This window comes from Canis lupus, chromosome 1 (genome assembly GCF_011100685.1).
Source record: "Canis lupus familiaris isolate Mischka breed German Shepherd chromosome 1, alternate assembly UU_Cfam_GSD_1.0, whole genome shotgun sequence".
Lineage (NCBI taxonomy): Eukaryota > Metazoa > Chordata > Mammalia > Carnivora > Canidae > Canis > Canis lupus.
In genome coordinates, this window is record NC_049222.1 from 99147346 (window position 1) to 99170197 (window position 22852).

General features: G+C 46.4%; 1 protein-coding gene across 7 annotated transcripts in view; it reads right to left on the reverse strand.

Annotated features, from left to right (window-relative positions):
- Positions 1 to 7035: 7035 nt before the first annotated feature.
- WNK2 (WNK lysine deficient protein kinase 2) overlaps positions 7036 to 22852 on the reverse strand; it is a 100408-nt gene continuing 84591 nt past the window's right edge. For 5 of the 7 annotated variants that reach the window (XM_038527380.1, XM_038527379.1, XM_038527378.1 and 2 more), the window contains 3 exons: positions 20862 to 20973; positions 9696 to 9801; positions 7036 to 7239 (listed from right to left, as the gene is read on the reverse strand). In XM_038527380.1, coding sequence (XP_038383308.1) covers positions 7233 to 7239; positions 9696 to 9801; positions 20862 to 20973 — 225 coding nt within the window. In that variant the 3' untranslated portion in view covers positions 7036 to 7232. The remainder of the gene's footprint in view (positions 7240 to 9695; positions 9802 to 20861; positions 20974 to 22852) is intronic. The other 2 variants (XM_038527381.1, XM_038527376.1) reach the window with 1 other exon arrangement.

Sequence of the window (22852 nt, forward strand, 5' to 3'; positions counted from 1 at the left end):
TTTCCTTTACTGTCAGTAAACTTTCTATTTTGGTGTAGTCCCAATCATTTATTTTTGCTTTGGTTTCCCCTACCTCAGGAGGCATATCTAGAAAAATGTTGCTATGGCCAATGTCAGAGACATTGCTACCTTTGTTCTCTTCTAGGATTTTTTATGGATCAGGTCTCACAGGTCTTTCATCCATGTTGAGTTACTTTTGTGCAAATTGTGAGAAAGTGGTCTAGTTTCATTCTTTTGCATGTAACTGTCCAACACCATTGCCTGTAGTCTTTACAACACCATTTGTTGAGAAGACTGTCTTTATCCAATTGCATATTCTTGCCTTCATTGTTGAAGATTTATTGATCATATAATTGTGGGTTTATTTCTGGGTTTCTTTTCTGTACCACTGATCAATGTATCCGTGTCTATGCCAGTACCATGCTGTTTTGATTACTATAGTTTTGTAGTACAACTTAAAGTTTGGAATTGTGATACTGCCAGTTTCATTCTTCTTTTTCAAGATTGCTTCAGCTATTTGGGATCTTCTGTGGTTCCATAATAATTTTAGGATTGTTTGTTCTAGTTCCATGAAAAATGCTGTTGGTGTTTTGATACGGATTGCATTAAATCTGTAGATTGCTTAGGGGTGGTATGGACATTTTAACAATATTTGTTCTTTCAATCCATGAGCATGGAACATCTTTCCATTTGTGTCACCTTCAGTTTCTTTTACCCTTGTTTCATAGTTCTCAGAGTACAGGTCTTTCACTTCCTTGGTTTAGTTTATTCCTACGTGTTTCATTCTTTTTTGGTGCAATTGCAAATGGGGCTGTTTTCTTATTTTCTTATTATACTACTTCACTATTATTGTGTAGAAATGCAGCAGATTTCTGTAGATTGATTTTGTATGCTGGGACTTGACTTCATTGGTTTATCAGCTCTAGTGGGCATGTGTGTGTAATCTTTAGGGTTTTCTGTATGTAGTTTCTTGTCATCTTCTTCCTTACCAATTTAGATTCCATTATTTCTTTTTCTTCTCTACTTCCAGTACTATGTTGCATAAAAGTGGTGAGAGTGGGTCTCCTTGTCTTGTTCCTGATATTAGGGAAGAGCTCTCAGCTTTTCCCCATTAAATATGATGTTTGCTGTGGGTTTTTCCTATGTGGCCTTTATGATCTCAAGGTATGTTAGCCCTAACCCCACTTTGTCGAGTTTTTTTCATGAATGGATGTTGGATTTTGTCAAATGGTTTTTCTCCATCTATTGAAATGATCATATGGTTTTTATGCATTCTCTTGTTGATGTGATGCATCGCGTTGATTGATTTCCATTTCCTGAACCAACCTTGCAACCCAGGAATAAATCCCACTTGATTGTGGTGAATAATTGTTTTTCTAATGTCTCCTTGGATTTGCTGTGCTACTATTTGTTGAGGATCTTTGCACCTGTGTTATTAAGAGATATCGGCCTATAGTTCTCTAGCTTTGTGGTGTCATTATCTGGCTTTGGGATCAGGGTAATGCTGGCCTCATGGAATGAATTTGGAAGTTTCCCTTCCTCTTCTATTTTTTGGAATAGTTTGAGAAGAATAGGGATTAACTCTTCTTCCAATGTTTGTAACATTCACCTGTGAAGCCACCTGGTCCTGGACTTTGGCTTGTTGGGAGTTTTTTGATTAGTGATGCAGTTTCATTGTTGGTGATCAGTCTGTCCAAATTTTTTATTTCTTCCTGATTCAGTTTGGGGAGGTTGTTTATGTTTCTAGGAATGTATCCATTTCTTCTAGGTCGTCCAGTGTGTTGGCATGTAATCTTTCATAGTACTCACTTACGGTCCTTTGTGTTTCCCTGGTGTTGGTTGTTCCTCCTCTTTCAATTCTGGTTTTGAGTTTCTCTCTCTCTCTCCTCTCTCTCTGTCCCTCTGTCTCTCTCTCTCAGTTGGGCTAAAGGTTTATCAATTGGTTGATCTTTTCAAGGAACAAGTTCCTGGTTTTATTGATCAGTTCTGTTTTTTTTTTTTTTAGTTTTCATTTATATCTGCTCCCATCTTTATTATTTCCTTCCTTCTAGTGGTTTGGGTTTTGTTTGTTCCTCTTTTTCTAGCTCTTTTTTTTTTTTTTTAAAGATTTTATTTATTTATTCATGATAGTCACAGAGAGAGAGAGAGAGAGAGAGAGAGAGAGAGGCAGAGACACAGGCAGAGGGAGAAGCAGGCTCCATGCACCGGGAGCCCGACGTGGGATCCGATCCCGGGTCTCCAGGATCGCGCCCTGGGCCAAAGGCAGGCGCCAAACCGCTGCGCCACCCAGGGATCCCTTTTTCTAGCTCTTTTAGGTGTAAAGTTAGGTCATTTGAGGTTTTTCTTGCTTCTTGCAGGAGGCCTGTATTGCTCTCAACTTCCCTCTTAGAACACTTTTGCCGCATCCCAACGATCTTGGATCTTTGTGTTTTTATTTTCATTTGTCTCCATGTACTTTTGGGTTTCCTCTTTGATATCTTGGTTGACCCGTTCATTGTTTAGTAGCATGTTATTTTGTCTCTACACCTTTGTGTTCTTTCCAGATTTTCCACTTCTGGTTGGTTCCTACTTTCACACCATTGTGGTTGGAAAGATGCATGGCGTGACTGGAGTCTTTTTGAATTTGTTGAGACGTGTTGTGTGGCCTAATATGTGATCTCTTCTGGAGAATGCTCCGTGTGTCTTGAAAAGAATGTGTGTGCTGCTGTCTGGGGATGGAGTGTCTGAATCTGTCTGTCACATCCATCTGGTCCAGTGTATCGTTCAAAGCCAATGATTCCTTATGATTTACTGTTTGGATGATCTGTCCATTGAGGTCAGTGGGGTGTTACAGTCCAGCCAGACCAGATGTGCGCTTCTAGCCCAGTGCTGGGGCTGCAGCTGGACTGCTGTGTGTGGATTGTGTCCCCTGTCCCGGGGCAAGCGTCACTTTTTGGTGAGGTTGGCCTGTCAGTGCTGCTTGCACACTGCTGGGCTGATGGCGCTGCTTTAGAGGGGTTCAGCCGAGCATGTAGCGGGAGTGGCAGGTCCACAGGAGGGTGCAGGGAGATTGTAAGAATTCCTGAAGTCAGCCCCTCTTATTTTCTAAGCCAGTGTCATGGCGATTCATATTCTTCATGCAGGTCACCCGTGCCTGAGGTGTCTGGTGTAGGATCTGGTTCCTTCCTCTCCTCCGGCATCCCTCCATCCTGTAGATGGTTCTGCAGGTCCATTTGGCTCCCAACATGTCTCTGCCCTCCCTACCCCCTTCACTGTGGCCTCTTCTCTGCATTTAGCTGTGGAGAGTCTATCCTGCTAGTCTTCGGGTCATTTTCTGGGTTATCTACCCTGATGTGGATTAATCTAGGTGTATCCTGGCGTGAGGTGAACCCGGGATCTTCCTACTGTGCCATCTTCCTCGGAAGTCTGCCTTGGGATTTTGGTGGTGGTTAGAGGAGAGGGGAGGGATGAGGGCTTCCACCCCTGGTGTGAATTTCCCGTGCTGCCAAGGGAGGGAGCACCTGAGCTTCTCATCTCAGTCAGGATGTGCCCCGAAGGGGAAGAGGGAGAGTGGGGCTTACAGGTTGTCAGCAGTCATACACCAAAATGAGGTCAGATTTTATTACGATGAGTTTCTATCAGTTGAGAGAGAGACATTGAAATGTCAGACTGTGATTGTGGATTGGTTATTTCTCCCTGTACTTGTATTTTCCTCATGTATTTGGAAACTGTTATCAAGAGCACAAACGTTTTGAATTGTGTTTTCTTGATGAGTTACCCCTTTTTATTATGAAATGATCATCTTTGCCCTCATAATAAGCTTGGCTCTGAAATTTGCATTGTTGGATATTAACAGTCGCTCCATTGATTGATGTTAGGATGGTAGGTCTTGGTCAATCCTTTCACCTTAACTATGTGCCTTTATAGTTAAATAGGTTTGTTGTGTGCAACATGTAGTTGGTTTTTCATCCAATTTGATGATTTCTATTTATGAAAGTGATCAGACTGTTTACATAGCATAACAAAATGTCTATAGATATGGTTAGTGTTAGGCCTATCATCCGGCAATCTGATTTTTATTTATCTCACTTGTTCTTTGTTCCCCCTTCCTCTCTTCCATGGTTCCGTGGAAGTTTAGTACGTTTGAGTTCTAAACCAGGAGCTTTGTGGCTCTCAGTACTGCTGCACCGACTAGCCCTGCACAGCTGGCCTTGTGTTCACCACTGGCCGCTGGCCTCCCATCCACGATGCTGATGCTTCAGGGTTGGGGAGCGATGCTCAGTGCCATCTCCCAGGAGCTCTTGTGGGGCCCAGCAAAGGGAGCAGTGGGTGATTCCTTTCAGTTTTCTGCCAGAAATAGATCTTGACCTCCACCCTTCGGCCAGTGTGTGTGTGTGTGTGTGTGCGCATACATACTTGGTATTTATTTAGTTTAATTTTAAAATATGTGTGCACAAGTGGAGACAAATACAGTTTCCATTGTACAAATGGACTGTGTATCAAAACAATTCCATAAGCCATGCATTGGATACTGAATGTTTGTGTTTCCAACATGACATGTTGATGGCCTAACTCCCAGCTGGCTGCACTGGGGAGGGGGCCTTTACGGAAGTAATTAAGGTCCAATGCAGCCTTCTGGGTGTAGCCCTGATCTGACATGATGAATGCCCATGTCAGAAGGAGCGAGCAGCACTCACACACTGTTTCCACACACATAGAGAAGCCACACAAGCTCAGAGTGAGAGGGCCTCCCGCGCACACCCGGAAAAGAGGCCTCCGGGGAAAGCAGCCCGCTCGCACCTGATCTTAGCCCGCAGCCTCCAGCACTGGGGAGAGGCACGTTTGTTGTGTAAGCCGCCCCATCTGGTATTCTGGGATGGCAGCCTGAGACGCTGTTTCCCAAAGAAACATAATAAATCAAGGCTGGGCTCCCAGGCTGGAGCACAGAATTATTTATGACCTAGACATGTAATGCTAGAATAGCATAGCCGAGCGTGCTCAGAACCCTGGGGGATGCTTTCTTTTGTTTTACTGGGTTTTCCCAGGTCATAGGGAACCAAGCAGCCCCTTAATAAGATGTACATTTCAGAACTTAAGCTATTCAACCTGGAGCAAAGGCACAGAGCAGAGGCACATGGACCATGGCAGGTGCTGCAGGAGAGCAGGCTGGGGGTGCTCTCTAGGGTAGAATGAGAACGGGGAGCAGAGGGCAGCTCCACGGCTAGCCCTGAGAGAAGGGCCTTGGTGAACCTGGACGATAGTGCCATCCCTGTCCTGGGAGAGCCGGGCTGGGCCAGCCACCTTGTGAGGGCACCAGGGTGGGCAGGTGCGGACAGGAGTGGGGCAGGTGTGGGGCAGGTGTGGGAGGTGTGGTCCACTCTAGAAACCCTGTAAGTAGCAATGAACAGCCACAGCTCACCACTGCCCTCGCTGAAGACTGTTTTGGGACATGCTCGAGTTCTCCCCTGAGGCTTAAAGCCAAATGTGACAAGACAGGCCCCCCGTGGGGTCTGGTGAGTTCTCACCGGCCTTGTGACAGAACTCAGTGGAGGAGAGAGGCTGAGGGCTGAGTGGAGTCCTGGAGCAGCAGGAGGCTGAGGGGCCCCCAGAGGGTGGGAAGCAGTGGGGGGCAGAGGCTAACCCTGGGGGTTCCAGAGACCTGCTTGGTGTGCGGGGCCTCCCCAGGGTGGCAGCTGGCCCATGGCCATCTCCATCCCTCACTTCACCTGTGCTGATCAATGTGGCAATCGAGTTGCTTCTAGAGAGCAGTCCCCCAGTGCGGGAGGGGGGCAGATACTGCTTCTTGGGGTCCCCAGAGAGGGTGTCCACTGGGGGTACTGGGTAAGCCCTCACCCATGCTGTGGTGTGAACAGGTGTTCCATCTCCAACCCATCCCCTGCAGGAACCTGGGCACTGTGCACTCAGATTCTGAAGGAACCCGGGCCCTTGTCCTTGTGCGCAAGCGCAGTCAGACGGTCACAGCCCCCTGGGCCTCAGCCTTCTACCCCCGTCACATTTGCCATTGGCACCTATGCTATTACTCGCTTAAAAGGATGAAAAAGTGAACTGTGCATTCCCACTGTGGACAGAAAACAAGGAACTGACACACACAGACGGGGACGAGAAGGACAAGAAAACACAGGATGCCGCCTGGGCCGTCTGCTCTGCCGCAGGGAGCGGGGAGGCCTAGGCCCGCGCCAGGGCAGGGGGAGCCCAATGTGAGCAGCGGCCTGCAGAACTGGCGAGAGCTGGGGGGACAGTCCCCGGCCACATCCCCGAGCCACACTTGCACGTCTCTGCAAAGCCTGTGCTGCTCTGCTCCCGTCAAACACTGGCCAGGAGCTGAGTCTGAGGCTGGCATTTGCTCACTATGAACACAAGTCCCCTGTGACAACCGCAGGTCCTGTGCAGCGGCGGGGCCCCGTGTGCTGCTGCCCAAGGTTAGAGACAGCAAAGCTCCAGTTCCTTGTCCTGACCCCCAAGTGAGACCTCTGAGCTGACTCCAGGGTGGCCCCTGAGACCCCCACCACCAGCCATGTGGCCAATCTTCCTCTATCTGTCCTTGAGGCTGCTGGCATGGTTCCCACTTCCCAAGTGAGGCGCAGTCCTGCCTTGGCCAGCAGCCCACCCTGCACTGTAGCCAGAGGTTGTAGGCTGCTCTGGGGACCCCTTGCCCAGAGCGTGGATGTCAAGCTTCCAGAGACCGAGTGGGGGAGTCCCAGGCCAGCACGCTGGGTGGAGCCACGTGAGCCCAGGGATGGCCACCAGCACAGATGGCCACTGTGGCTCCGGAGCTGCCCTGGCATGATGGGGAAGATGCCTAGAAACCATCCTCGGCCTTGGCCTTGTCTGGGCAAAGTGGGATCCGTCTGAGGATGCTGGGCTGACAGGTGCTCTGTAAAGCGCCAGGTAAATGCTGAAGTTGACCAGCAGGCCAGGAACCCCTCAGCCCAAGGGCCCCTGGAACTGGTCCTGTTGCTGCTCTGGGACACTCTGGCCTCCCATGTTCCCTGCTGTCTTGGGCCACCAGACAGGACAGAGCTGGAAAAACCAAAGTCCCATTTCCCCCAAAATATTCTTTATTCTTGCATTACATTTGTGTTTCCAGTTGTGAATAAAAAATGCTTAGAAAGTGGTTACAAAACAGCGTGAACTGGACACGAGGTGTGGACTCGCCTTCTCCACGTGTGACGACACAGGGCCTGGCGTCGGGGTCGGGCGGGCCTGCGTGAGCTCAGTCGGGCTTCTCACTCTCAGAATCTAGAAAACAAAACCGCCACAGCTCATTACAGGCCCAGCTCGGCCACATGAGGCCCTGGAAGGCGGAACAGCATCATCAGAGGTCATCCTCCCTGAGAAGCCAGTGGCCCATGACCTCACACCGTGTGGGGCCAACCCCAGGTGGCCTTTGCCGCCGCCCAGGGCCACATGGGGCCACCCAGCACCTGCTTGTGCTGCATCCAGCTCCCCGGGTACAGCGAGAGAAGCTGCAGCCCTGAGGCACCCCGGGGCCAGCGCTCCGACAGGTAGATGGGGCCGTGGGGTCTGCACTGGTTCTGAGAGGGGCCCTCCCTCCGGCAGCTCTGCCACAAAGCCGACAGCCTCTCAGCGGGCAGGGGCAAGAGGCACAGCAAACCCCAGCCTGAGCACCTGTGGGGCGCGTGCAGGAGCCCAGACTAGGGAGCCGGACCCTTTGAGGGTGAGCTGGCTGCAGACAGGCCCAGTGCCATAGGGGTCCTCCCCATACACGCCCGTGCCCCAGCCGTCCCTGTGAACCCAGTGCTGATTCAGGAGAAGGTACTAAGGTGCCCACCTCCCCCAGCTCTGGCCGTGATGAGTGACCGCCAACCCGGCTTTGTCCAGTCAGCCCATGGGGACAGGTGAGATTCACGCCCTCCACGAGGCAGAGCCCACCCCAAGAACTACATGCAGTTCAGGTCTAGAGAGGTTAGAAGCCGAGCAGATGGGCCTGGAGGCCAGCAGAGCTGGGTCCTCAGGTCCCGGGCCACATGCAGAGAACGGGGATCCCTCCTAACACCCCGCGGTCGCCCCAAGCCGGCTTGGCAGCCGGCATTCAGTATGCAGGCGTCCTGGGCAAGGCGTCCACTGTAGCTGTGGAGCCGTGTGTAGAGCTGCACCTGGGAGTCTGGCTGGCTTGCTGTACGAGGGCGGGGGGAGGGGTAAGGAAGAGAGGTGGCGCCACACTGTTTTCAAGCAAAAATGTTTATTTTTCTCCTTCATAGATACAATCTCTTGGGGGTTCCGTGCCACTGACCATTCATGTACAAGGCCAGGACCCCAGATCTCACCTCTGCTGCGGCGGGCAGCGGGGGGTGGGGGAGCAAGAGAAGGCAGCCTCCGCCACGTTCGGGAATCAGGTGCACGAAATTCTCCCCCAAGGAAGCAAGGGCATGTTACAGAGAACAGAAATCTCTGACTACAGCATCGTGCCCGGCTGAGACCACGCATCACCTCGAAAACTCAATTCTAACTGAATTGATGGAATAATACACTTAAGATCATTTAGCCAGTTCTGGTGAGGGCCCAAAGTGGAGCACAACTGTCCGGCTCACAGCCAGGTGGCAGCCCTCAGACGAGGACTTGAGCTCCCAGGGCTGTGTGGCCCGGCTGGACGAGTCCCCTCACCCCCAGGGGCCCAATGCTGCCCCCCGGGCAGGGCGACCTGCATGCACAAGGCCAAGTGAGACGCAGGCCTCTGTGGGAGTGACAACAAAGGAGGGGCAGCTGGCGGGAGGGTCAGCAGAGCCCAGGACCAAGGGAGCCATGCGGTCTTGGCGGGGTGGGAGGCCTGCCTGTGCCCCACAGGCTTGGGGTCAACATGGTGTGGGAGTTCATTGAACACTTTCCAGCAGCTCAGCACAGCCCAACACAGCTGCTCACATTCCCTCCTGAGAGCCCTACGGCTGCCAGCGACACGCTGTCCTGGTCACCACACAGCCCTGGGTGACTGGGGGGCAGGACCCAGAGCCCTGCAGCCAGGGAAGGGGGGGGTGTCCATCTGCTCTCAGTGGCCAGAGAAGCCCAGGGAGACCTCGTTTACAATGGAAACCTAAAGGTCAGGCTTTTGCCTTCGATTTATAAACGATTCGTATCTCTGACTTAAAATGGGTTGGGTATCACTGCACAAGCCAACTGTAAATATGATATATAACTTTTCCAACATGTGATTTTTTTTTTAACATCTCCTTCCATCAGGGAACAGAAGCTGGAATTCAAGGCACTGTACTTCCACAGGGTGAGCACAACATTCTAACCATCGATTCAAGCACAGGAGGTGGGTGCGGAGGCTGCCAGTGTGGACCACGGGGACCTGGAGTCAGCTGCAGTGCAGGACGCAGGTACGGCTGCCCGCGCACCGGCCCCCACGCCAGGCACCCCCGGGCAGGCGGAGCAGAACCCGGAGGCCAAGCCACAACCCCGTCACTATGGACTGTTTGGCTTGGCACTCCGGCCGCAAGTGCTAAGACAGAGCTACGTGATGTGCAGTCTAGGGCCAGGCACGTTGACCACCGGTGGCCGCAGGAACACGGGCAGAGCAGGCACGCCCGCTGCCCCCGAGCCTAGGCCAGGGCTGAGGCTCTGGCCATCCACCCGGGCTGCCCAGGGCCCCCAGGACACCGGAGGAGGGAAGAGGATTCCGTACTGACCCAGGGGCTGTGTGCAGGGCGGGGCCGCGAGGCTGGGAAGGGCAGTACCTGGCATGGGTAGGACTGGGGTGGTTCCGGGAACGGCTGCGGTGCACAGAGGGCCGGGTGCTGGAGCCAGACACGGCATCCCCACTGCTGCTCGAGGGACGTTCATCTACAAGACAAGAATAGGAAGGCACAGGTGGCTGCCCACGGCCGGCCCCAGGGCGCCACAGATGCTGTATCCTCAGCAGAGTCAGTCCCAGACTTGCCGCGGCTCATGCCAGAGTGACGGCTTGGCACCAAAAAGCAGCCAGCGCCCTCCCGGTCTCCCTGGAGCTGCAGCCTGGCCGTCCAGGGCCCACAGCAGACCCCGGGGGGCTGGACCCCCATGGGCGCAGCGAATAACCACACAAAGGGCCTGCTGTGGACCAGTCAGGGCCTGAATGGAAGGAGCAAGGCTCAGGAGCCCATGGCAGGGCAGGCCCTCCACCTCCATACCTCAGAGGGAGAAGCACACAAGGTGGGGTGAGAGAGCAGAGACAACTGGACAGACCAGCATGACCATGATACAGAGATGCAGGCCAGCAGCCTTCAAGCCCCCAAGTGCAGGCAGATGTAGTGAAGCAGCCGCAAGAAGGGCGTAGCCAAGTAGGGTCGGCCCAGAAAGACAAGGCAGCTCTCCCTGTGGGTATCACGCCTCTTGCCCTAGGGAGCCCGGGCAACCCTCTCCACAGAAGCAGGGAGTGCAGCTAGAGGAGGTCTCCCCACTGGTTGGGCCTCAATGGAACCTGCAGCCAAATCTCCGCTGCCATGGAACGCCAAACACCCTTCCCCATGGTCGCCCTGCTCCCTGGGCATCCTCCATGGGAGGTGCCAGCCCAGGTGGGAAAAGGAACAGACTGGAAAAGAAAGAGGAAAACCAGCCTCATATGCAGAGGACAAGATTGTGTTTGGAGAAAACCCTAGAGACAAGACTAACAGACTTCCAGAACCAGTGGCTGTAGCAGGATGGTAGGACACAGGTACAAGCCTGGCACTGCACCCTACAACTGGGAAGCCAAGGATACAGTTGTTTCCACATTCTGAAACTTCACTTACTTGGGGATACATTTAATAAAAGATGTGTAACACCTACAACACTTTGCTGAGGGAAAAAAAGACAATGAAACAGATGTCATGTTGACAGGAACACTTAGTTTTGCTAACGCATCAGATTTCACCCAGTTGACCAACGCATTATGATCCCAGGCAAAATCCCAGCAGGCTACTAAGTAGAAAGACACCGTTTCTAAAACGTACATGGAAATATTAAGGAACTAGAAAAATCAAATTCTTTATTTTATAAAAATTTTATTTATTATTTGAGAGAGAGAGAGAAAGAGAGACCAAGAGCATGAGAAAGGGGAGGGGCATAGGCAGAGGGAGAAGCAGACTCCCTGCTGAGCAGGGAGCCCGATGTGGGACTCCATCCCGGAACCTGGGATCATGACCTGAGCCGAAGGCAGATGCTTCACCGACTGAGCCCCCAGGCACCTCGAAAAATCAAATTCTTGGGAGGTTATACCCAACTTGGTACCAAACACACAGTAAAGCCGCAGGACTTAAGGGGATGTGGCACCATCATGGGATGAGAGAATGGCTCAATGTGACAAAACAGTTCAGAAGTGAACTGACACCTACGTGACCACCTGACCAATATCTGTGTGACTCAGCGTGGAAAGGAAGGTGCTGTCACAACCAGATACGCATATAGGGGAAGGAAAACTACCTGAGCCCTCCAGCAAACCGTACAGGTAATTTGACGTAGCTTGCAGGCCTCGATGAAGCAGCTAAAATAATGACGGTTCTAGAAAAAACACAGGAATCTAAGAGAATATCTAGATTTGAAAGAGGCGAAGATCCCTAATATAGGACAAAGAAATCAAATCATTCTGTTTTTTTTTCCCACTTTTTAAATGGTGAATGTGAAATGGCAGAGATTTTAATGAAATGAAAGACAAGCCATTGACGGATAGAATGTATCCAGAACATGTAAATATGGGAAAGGATCTATAATGGACTCCCACACATCGATAATCAAGAGATAATTCAACTTTTAAAAGGTTGAGATCCCCGATGAGACAGCACAGCCAACGGCTGAGCACACACAGTGCAAAAGCCACGGTCTGAAAAACCCCTGCGTTTACACAAAGACTGACTGCTAATCTCAGAGCAGGTGCTGCAGGGCCAAGGAGGCTCGGAAACCTTCCCAAGAACGGATGAGCTTGTGGCTGCTATTCCCCCCTGGATACACAGACACCTCTGGGAACCAGGGCAATGGGGACACTCGCCCCGTTTGCTGCCGACAGCATGCCCCCGCCTGCCTCCTCTGCAGATGCCCACCTCCACCCCAGCTTCTGCACCAGCCCTGAGCACTTCTGACCCCCCGCTCCGGCTCACCTGCGCAAAATGTGCTACTCACACACACTCCGCCACCAGTTTTCCTGCAGACCTGCGCCCCCCACCCCGTACATGCTTGGCGGAACCCCTCTAAAGCAGCACCACCAGCCCAGCAGTGTGCAAGCAGCACTGACAGGCCAACCTCACCACAAAGTGACGCCTGCCCTGGGACAGGGGACACGATCCACACACAGCAGTCCAGCTGCGGCCCCAGCACTGGGCTAGAAGCACACATCTGGTCTGGCTGGACTGTAACACCCCACTGACCTAAACGGACAGATCATCCAAACAGAAAGTCATAGGGAATCAGTGGCTTTGAATGATACACTGGACCAGATGGATGTGACAGACAGATTCAGACACTCCATCCCCAGACAGCAGCACACACATTCTTTTCAAGACACATGGAGCATTCTCCAGAAGAGATCACATATTAGGCCACACAACACGTCTCAACAAATTCAAAAAGACTCCAGTCACGCCATGCATCTTTCCAACCACAATGGTGTGAAAGTAGGAACCAACCAGAAGTAGAAAATCTAGAAAGAACACAAAGGTGTAGAGACAAAATAACATGCTACTAAACAATGAACGGGTCAACCAAGATATCAAAGAGGAAACCCAAAAGTACATGGAGACAAATGAAAATAAAAACACAAGGATCCAAGATCATTGGGATGTGGCAAAAGTGTTCTAAGAGGGAAGTTGAGAGCAATACAGGCCTCCTGCAAGAAGCAAGAAAAACCTCAAATGACCTAACTTTACACCTAAAAGAGCTAGAAAAAGAGGAACAAACAAAACCCAAACCACTAGAAGGAAGGAAATAATAAAGATGGGAGCAGATATAAATGAAAACTAAAAAAAACAACAACAGAACTGATCAATAAAACCAGGAACTTGTTCCTTGAAAAGATCAACCAATTGATAAACCTTTAGCCCAACTGAGAGAGAGAGACAGAGAGACAGACAGAGAGAGAGGAGAGAGAGAGAGAAACTCAAAACCAGAATTGAAAGAGGAGGAACAACCAACACCAGGGAAACACAAAGGACCGTAAGTGAGTACTATGAAAGATTACATGCCAACACACTGGACGACCTAGAAGAAATGGATACATTCCTAGAAACATAAACTACCTCCCCAAACTGAATCAGGAAGAAATAAAAAATTTGGACAGACTGATCACCAACAATGAAACTGCATCACTAATCAAAAAACTCCCAACAAGCCAAAGTCCAGGACCAGGTGGCTTCACAGGTGAATGTTACAAACATTGAAAGAAGAGTTAATCCCTATTCTTCTCAAACTATTCCAAAAAATAGAAGAGGAAGGGAAACTTCCAAATTCATTCCATGAGGCCAGCATTACCCTGATCCCAAAGCCAGATAATGACACCACAAAGCTAGAGAACTATAGGCCGATATCTCTTAATAACACAGGTGCAAAGATCCTCAACAAATAGTAGCACAGCAAATCCAAGGAGACATTAGAAAAACAATTATTCACCACAATCAAGTGGGATTTATTCCTGGGTTGTAAGGGTGGTTCAGGAAATGGAAATCAATCAACGCGATGCATCACATCAACAAGAGAATGCATAAAAACCATATGATCATTTCAATAGATGGAGAAAAACCATTTGACAAAATCCAACATCCATTCATGAAAAAAACTTGACAAAGTGGGGTTAGGGCTAACATACCTTGAGATCATAAAGGCCACATAGGAAAAACCCACAGCAAACATCATATTTAATGGGGAAAAGCTGAGAGCTCTTCCCTAATATCAGGAACAAGACAAGGAGACCCACTCTCACCACTTTTATGCAACATAGTACTGGAAGTCCTAACCATAGCAGTCAGATAAGAAAAAAAAAAAGAAAAGAAATATTTGAAGTACAGAAAGCATATGTGGATGGGGTATAGAAAACAAATATAAAATTTTCAACTAAAAGATTACAATAACTGGGGGCACCAGGGTGGCTCAAGCAGCCAACTTGATTTCAGCTCAGGTCGTTATCTCAGGGTTGTGAGATGGAGCCTGGTGTCAGGCTCCAAGCTCAGCAGGGAGTCTGCTTGAGATTCTCTTTCTCCCCCTCTCTCTTTCCCAAATAAATAAATCTTAAAAAGCACAGGAACTAGAGTTTAAAACTCAATTGACAGGGTTAATAGCAGCACAGACACTGGGAATAATTTAGTGAACTAAACAATCTGAAGAAAATATCCAGAATAAGGTATCAAGAGAGAAAAAATGAGAAAACATTTAAGAGAGCAAGGATAGAGTAAAAGATCTTATATATGGACTGGAGTCTCAGGAGGAAAATAGGGGGAGGAGAGGAGGTCAGCAGTATGGGACAAGGTAATGGCAGAAAAACATACAAATTTGATCAAAAAAATGAAACCACAGAGTTAAGGAGCCCTATGAAGTCTAAGTGGAATAAAAATGTATATTCTTAGGCATCTCATAATAAATCTTCCAGAAACAAAACTATTAGAAGCCAGAAGAAAAAGAATTATCTTTCAAAGGAACAACACGCTGGCAGTTCACTTACAAGAAGGGAAGCCAAATAACAGAATGAAAATGCCACAGTGCTTAAAGAAAATTGTCACTAACCTAGAATTCTATACCCATTAAAAATATCCTTCAAGAATGACAATAAAAGGGATCCCTGGGTGGCGCAGCGGTTTGGTGCCTGCCTTTGGCCCAGGGCGCGATCCTGGAGACCTGGGATCGAATCCCATGTCGGGCTCCCGGTGCATGGAGCCTGCTTCTCCCTCTGCCTATGTCTCTGCCTCTCTCTCTCTCTCTCTCTCTCTCTCTCTCTCTGTGACTATCATAAATAAAAAAGAATGACAATAAAATAAAGATACTTTTATGGGGCACTTGTGTGGATCAGCTGGTTGAGCATCTGACTCTTGGTTTCTGCTTGGGTCGTGATCTCAGGGCCATGGGATTGAACCCCATGTAAGGCTCCTTGCTCAGTGGGGCGTCTGTTGGGGATTCTCTAACCCTCTGCCCCTTCCCTCCTCATGTATGTGTTTGCTCGCTCTCTCATATAAATCAATAAATAATTCTTCCTTTTTTGAAAACACATTTTTAGACAAAAACTGAGACATAAGTCACTGGTACACATACATTAAAGGAAATTCTGGAGGAAAATGCTCTTAGAGGGAAGATTAGAAGAAGAAATGAAAAAGCACAATTAATAGATATGCAGATATCGGTGAATATTGATCGATGAAAAAGACATTGTGAGACTGAAACTCAACCTGGAATCGAAAAAAATAAATGTTAGGAAGGGAGCAAAAGTGATGAAAGTGTTTTATGGTCTTTCCATTGTCTAGGAAATGGGTAAAAGAAAATTAGACTGTGATAATTTAAGGATGTATGCTATCGTATTTGGAATAATCATTTAAATGAACATTAAAAGAAAGTAAAATTTTCAGGCTAATAGTGGGAGGGAAAAAAGAATAAGAAAATATATCTAACAAATTTGAAAGAACACAGGAGAGAAAAAGGAACACAGAACAAATAGGACAAACAGAAAATATATACTAAGATAATGGATTTAAGCTAAAATATAGAGTTGGCTCTGAGCAACATGGGTTTGAACTGTACAGGTCTACCTGTAGGTAGATTTTTTTATAGTGCATTATTGTAAAGGTATTTTCTCTTACTTTTTTCTTAATAATATTTTTTCTCTAGCTTAATTTACTGTAAGAGTACAGTATATAACAACATAAAATATTTCTTAAAAAATATTTCTTAATAAACTGTTCATGTTATTGGTAAGGCTATCAGCAGCTAAGTTTTGGGGGAGTCAAGTTATATGTGGATTTTTTTAAAGATTGTTTATTTACTTATTCATGAGAGACACACAGAGAGAGGCAGAGACACAGGCAGAGGGAGAAGCAGGCTCCTTGTGGGGAGCCTGATAAGAGACTCGATCCCTGGACCTGGAATCATGTCCTGAGCCAAAGGCAGATGCTCAATCAGTGAGCCACCCAGACATCCCATGTACTTTTGGTTCGAATTCCTTTTTCCCTATATAATTTAAAGGGTAAATGCATCATACAATAATAATAATTATGTTCATGGGCACAGAGCATATAAAAATTCAGTCAGTGAGGGGAAAATTACAAAGGGGGGGAGAGATGGAGATGTACAGGAGCAAAGTGTTTATATACTATTGAAACAAAGCTGGTATTCAAACTAGGTCATTATAAGTTTAAGATGTTAACTGTAATCCCCCAGGGAATCAATTAGAAAAAAACTAAAATATATAACAAAGTAAAGAAGGGAATACAAATTACAGAATACAAAATAACAACTAAAATTTAAAAAGGCAATAACTAGAGGAATTGAGAAATAAAAACCTATAAGACAGAAAACAAATAATTAAAAGTCATAATTCCTTTTACTTTATTATTTTAAATGCAAATGTATTAAACTTTCCAATTAATAAGCAGAGATTAACAGAATGGGTAAATAGGCATGGTCAATCTATATGCTGCTCCCAGAGACTCACTTTATTTTTATTATTTTTGCAATTTTTCTTTCCTATTTTTTTTTTTTTAATTTTTATTTATTTATGATAGTCACACCACAGAGAGAGAGAGAGAGGCAGAGACACAGGCAGAGGGAGAAGCAGGCTCCATGCACCGGGAGCCCGACGTGGGATTCGATCCCGGATCTCCAGGATCGCGCCCTGGGCCAAAGGCAGGCGCTGAACCGCTGCGCCACCCAGGGATCCCTCTTTCCTATTTTTTTTAAAGAGAGAGAAGCATGAGCAGAGAGGAGGGGCAGAGAGAGAGAGAGGAAGAAGCAGACTCTCCACTGAGCAGGGAGCCTGAGGTGGGCTTGATCCCAGGACCCCGGGATCATGACCTGAGCCAAAGGCAGACACTTCACTGTCTGAGCCACCCAGGCACCCACCCCAGAGACACACTTTAGATGCAAAGACACAAAGAAGTTGCAAGTAAAAAGATGGAAAAAGAGAGCTGAAGTGGCTCTTTTATTACCAGACAATACTGATTTTAAGTCAAAAAGATTATGAGGCAAAGAACAACACCATATATTGATATAAGGTTTGATCCACTGAGGTACAACAATTACATATGCACTTAAAAACAAAGCCCCAAATTATATGATGTAAACATTGAACTGAAGGGAGAAACAGACAGTTCTAAAATAACCATTATAAACTTGAATTTTAATAAAGGTTAGAACAATGAGACTGATCAATAAGGAGAGGACCTGAAAAGCAACATATACCAATCAGCCCAAATAAAACTCTACCCAACAAGAGCAGGATGCACTTTTTAAAAAAAAATATTGTACTTATTTGTTCATGTGACACACAGAAAGAGAGAGGCAGAGACCTAGGCAGAGGCAAAGGCGGAGGGAGAAGCAAGCAGGCTCCATGCAGGGAGCCTGATGTAAGATTCGATCCTGGTACTCCAGGATCATGCCCTGAGCTGAAGGCAGACGCGCTTAACCGCTGAGCCACCCAGGCGTCTCAGGATACACTTTCTTTTCAAGTGCATATGGAACCTCTCCAGAATAGGCCGTATATTAGGCCACAAAACAAGTCCTAATAAATAAAACAAATATAAACATAATACGAACCTGAACATTTTAAAATTCTACAAAGTCTCTTTTCTAACACAATGAATGAAATTAGAAATCAATAACAACAAAAATACTAGAGGGGTACCCGGGTGGGTCAGTGGTTGAGTGTCTGCTTCTCCCTCTGCCTGTATCTCTGCCTCCCTCTCTGTGTCTCTCATGAATAAAGAAAATCTTTTAAAAAAAATACTAGAAAACTGGCATATATGCAGAAACAAACTAAGCACATACTCAAACAATCCAAGGGGTCAAAGAAATAATCACAAGACAAATTAGAAAATAACTTCTGAGACAAATGGGAAGGAAACACAAAACATAAACGTTTACGAAATAAAGCAAAAGAAGTTCTCAGAAGGAAATTTATAGCTGTAAATGCCTACAAGATCTTAAATCAATAACCTAACTGTACACCATAATAAAGATAAATGAAGTAGAGAATAGGAAGTCATAAAGAAAAAAATAAAGGAAAGTTAAAAATGAAACCAAAAGTCGATTCTTTGGAAAAAAATCAGCAAATTGGCAAAGCTTTAGCTACCAAACTAGATAATTTAAATGAAATAGAAAAATCCCTAGAAACAGAAAAACTACCAAGGCTGACTCAAGAGGAAATAGAGAATCAGAATAGACCTATAACAAGTAGTGAGATGAATCAGTAATCAAAAACCTCTCAACAAAGAGAAGCCAGACTTTTAAAGAAGAATTAACACCAATCTTTCTCAAACCCTGCCAGGAGTTGAAGACAGGAATAATTCCTAGCCCATTCTTTGTGGCCAGCATTAACCTGCTACCAAGGCCAGATAAATACATCACAAGGAAATTACAGACTGATACCCTAATGAATATTTATGCAAAAATCCTCAATAAAACATTAGCAAACTGAATTCGTAAGAGTATGTACACCATAACAAGGTGGGATTTATCCCAGGAATTAATGCAAGGGTGGTTTAACATGAAAATCAATTAACATAATACACCATTAACAAGATAAAGGATAAAGAAACCTACAATCATCTCATTTAATGCAGAAAAAAGTACTTAATAAAATCCAACTCTCTTTCATAACAAAAGCACTCAACAAACTACAAACGGAATTCCCTCAATATTATAAAGACCATATGTGAAAACCCACAGCTAACATTATATACTCAACAGTGAAAGTCTGAAAGCTTTTCCTCCAAGGTCAGGAACAAGAAAAGCATACCTGTTGCTGCCACTTCTGTTCAATATAATATTAGAAGTTCTAGCCAGAGAAATGAGGCAATGGAAGAAAGGTATCCATATTGGAAAGGAAGGAGTAAAATGGTTCCTTTGTTGTCAGAGACAACAAAATCTTACATGTAGATGACCCTAAAGAAAACACACACAACTCCTCCATGAATTCAGCGAGTTGCAGGATACAAAATCAGCTACATTTCCATACGCTAACAATGAACAATCTGAAAGGAAATTAGAGCAGTTATATTTACAATAGCAGAAAAATCATAAAATATTTAGGAATAACTTCAAGGAATTGAATGACTTACACACTGAAAGCCACACACCACCACCAAAGGAAATGAAAGAAGACATAAATAAATGGAACAACACCCCATGCTCATGGACTGAAAGACTTACATTGTAACTGTCAAAACTTCCCAAAGTGATCTATAGATTCATTGCAATCACTCTTAAATTCCCAATGGCATTTTTTTCAAGAAGTAGAAAAACCCATCCTAAAATTAATATGAATTCTCAAGGGACCCCCCCCCCAATAACCAAAACAATCTTGAAAAATTAAAACAAAGTTGGAGGACTCATACTTCCTGATTTCAAAACTTACTACAAAGATATGAAAATCAAAATGATGTGATACTGGAAAAAGAACAAACATATATACCAAGAAACAGAACAGAGAACCAACCAAAGGTTGCAATAGACCTTTGCAAATATGGTCAATTCATAGTCCCCAAGAGCACCAAATCCATTCCATGGGGAAAGGGGAGTCTTTTCAACAAATGGTGCTGGGAAAACTCATTATCCACATGCAAAAGCATGAAACTATACCCTTACTTCACACCATATACAGAAATTAAACTGGATAAAAGGCCTAAACATAAAAGCTAAAATTATTAAATCTTAGAAAGAAACAGGGAGAAAGTTTCACAACACTGGAGTTGGCAATAATTTCTTGGCTATGACATCAAAGACACTGTCCACAAAAGAAAAATAGATAAATTGGTCTTCACGAAAATTAAAAAACTTTTGTGCATGAAAAGACATTGTCCAGGGGCACCTGGGTGGCTCAGTCAGTTTAGCATCTGCCTTCCCCTTAGGTCATGATCCTGGGGTCCTGAGATCAAGCCCCACGTCAGGTGCCCTGATCAGTGAGATTCTGCTTCTCCCTCTCCCTCTGGCCCTCCCCTCCACTCCTGTTTCTCTCTCTCAAATAAATAAATAAGTCTAAAAAAAAAAAATACACAGTAAGAAAGCAATCCACAGAACGGGAAGAAATATTTGCAGATTACGTATCTGATAAGAGATTAAAATCCAGAAAATACAGAGAACTCTTAAAACTCAGTAACAAAAACAAATAACCGACAGGCAAAGGACCTGAACTACTATTTTCCTAATGGTCTACAAATGGCCAATAGGCACATGAAAAGAGGCTCAACATCCCTGATCATCTTGGAAATAGTAAAGCCACAGTGAGATACCACAGTGGTTTCAGGATGGCTACTATTAAAAAAAAAAATCAGAAAATAAAACATGTTGGCGAGGATGAGGAGACACGAGCCCTTGCCCACTGCTGCCCGGAATGCAAACTGCTGCCGCTGCTGTGCAAAACAGTTTGCGGTTCCTCAAAAAGTTAAAAATGGAATTACTACAAGATGCAGTGATTCCATTTCTGGGTATTCCTTCAAAAGAAATGAAATTCAGCAGGGACTCAATGAGGTACCGGCACACCTATTGATGGCAGCACTGCTCACAACAGCTAATGGGGAGAAGCAACCCAAGTATGAATCAGGAGATAAAAGGATGAAATGTGATGTGTACCTACACTGTGGTATTACTCAGCCTTAGAAAGGAAGGACATTCGGACACATGGTATAACATGGATGAACCTCGAGGACATAATGAGTGACACAAGCCAGTCACAAAGCGGACGAATACTGTAGGATCCCACTTACATAGGAACCGACAGCAGTCAGATCCACATGGAGAATTGTGGTTTCCAGGGGCTGCGGAAGGGGTACAGGCATGGGCAGTTCCTTTACTTCCTTTCCAATGAGGACAGAGTCTCTGTTTTGCAAGATGAAAAAATTCTGGAGATGCATGGTGATGGTTGAACAATTATGAATGCTTAGTGCACCTAAAGCTAGCACTTGAAAATGGTTAAGATGGCAGATTTGATGTCATGCATTTCACAATAAAAAAAAAATTGGGGAAAAAAATGAAGTGACTTTAAAAAAATTTTTTTTAAAGATTTTATTTATTTATTCATGAGAGACAGAGAGAGAGAGACAGAGAGGCGGGGGGGGGGGGGGGGGGGGAGAGGCAGAGACACAGGCAGAGGGAGAAGCAGGCTCCATGCAGGGAGCCTGACATGGGACTCGATCCTGGGACTCCAGGATCACACCCTGGGATGCAGGCGGCACTAAACCGCTGAGCCACCCAGGGATCCCCCGACTTTAAAAAATTTTAATTGAAGCATGGTTGACATAAAATACTAAATTAGTTTAAGGTGTGGGACACAGTGATTCAATATACATGTACATCACAAAATGCTGACCCTGATAAACGACTGACGACACTACTGACTGTACCCCCTATGTACTTCTCAGCCCCCAAAGGAATAATGCCCTGAGGCCACACAGCTACACCCTGGCAGCATTATGCTGAATGAAACACGCCAGCCAGGAAATGGCCACCACTACCCGATCCCACTTATGTGAGGGACCTGGAGATTTGACAACACTCCATAGAAAGGGGAAAAAATGGTAATGGGGCCTGGATCAGCAGCGGGGGGGTGGGGGGGGCTAGGGAGTATTTCTCAGTGAGAACTTTCGACCTGGGATAAGGAAGGTTGTAGAAACAGATGGTGTGATGGCAGCAAAGCCTCGTGAAGGAGCAGAATACTAATGAATTACACGCTTAAAAATGATTGAAATGGTGAATATTACGTTATACAGATTTACCACAGCAAAAAAATATTTTAAAAAAACCTTCGTAAGACTCACTGCCATTCAAACAAGGGGATTAGGGAGCTGGCAGTCAGGGCACGTGCAGATGGTGACCCTGTGGGGTCAGGTGGCTGCTGTTTCTAACACTGGGGGGTTTGAGGCCTTAGGGCTGCAGCTCTGGGAGGGACACTCTTCACTCGTCACGTGGAGGGGACAGCGAGGCCTGGGTGCCGCCAGTGTGGCAGGTGTATGTGTAGCATTGTGGCGGCAGCAGCCAGCAGGGCGGATCAACGACTGGGCCGAAAAGCCAGTCCCAGCACATGTCAAAGAACTGAAAACACCCAGAGTTCGTCCTCTCACAAACTCAGGCCAAAAAGCAATCCCAAAGAGATTCTGAGGGAACACATGCCTATCTCGCTTCAAACCGCAGCGGAAATGATAAACTATTTTGAACTGAAGCTCAAAGGAAATGCTACATGTCAAACCCTCCAGGATCGAGATGGAAACCAGGACGAGGGTTTTGTAGAGGTTGAACGCCTGTCATATAAAACCGGAAAGGCGCTAAATCGATGACCAGCACACATCAAGGAACTTTCTAGAACAACTGCAACAAAAAGCAGCCCAGACACAGAAGGAGAGCACAGAAGGAGAAACTAACAACGCATAACAAGGGTCATCTGAGCCACCACAAGTTCTCCGAGTTCTCCCAGGCGGGCCGCGGGGCACTGCGCGGAACGGGGAGGGGGCCACGCACACGTCACTAATGTCAGGCCCAAAACACCTGACAAGCTGCCAAGATAGGATATGATCAGCAGCTTCTGTCAGCTAATCTGAAAACTTGGATAAATTTAGGTATCTACCAACATGTTAAAAAAGCAGAGCTTAACAGAAAAAACAGAAAATCCAAATGGCACAAAAAAGTATAAACGAGGAAACTGGATCCGTGACAAAAACCTTACCCTCCAGGGGATGGAGGGATGTGTGAAAAACACAGCAAA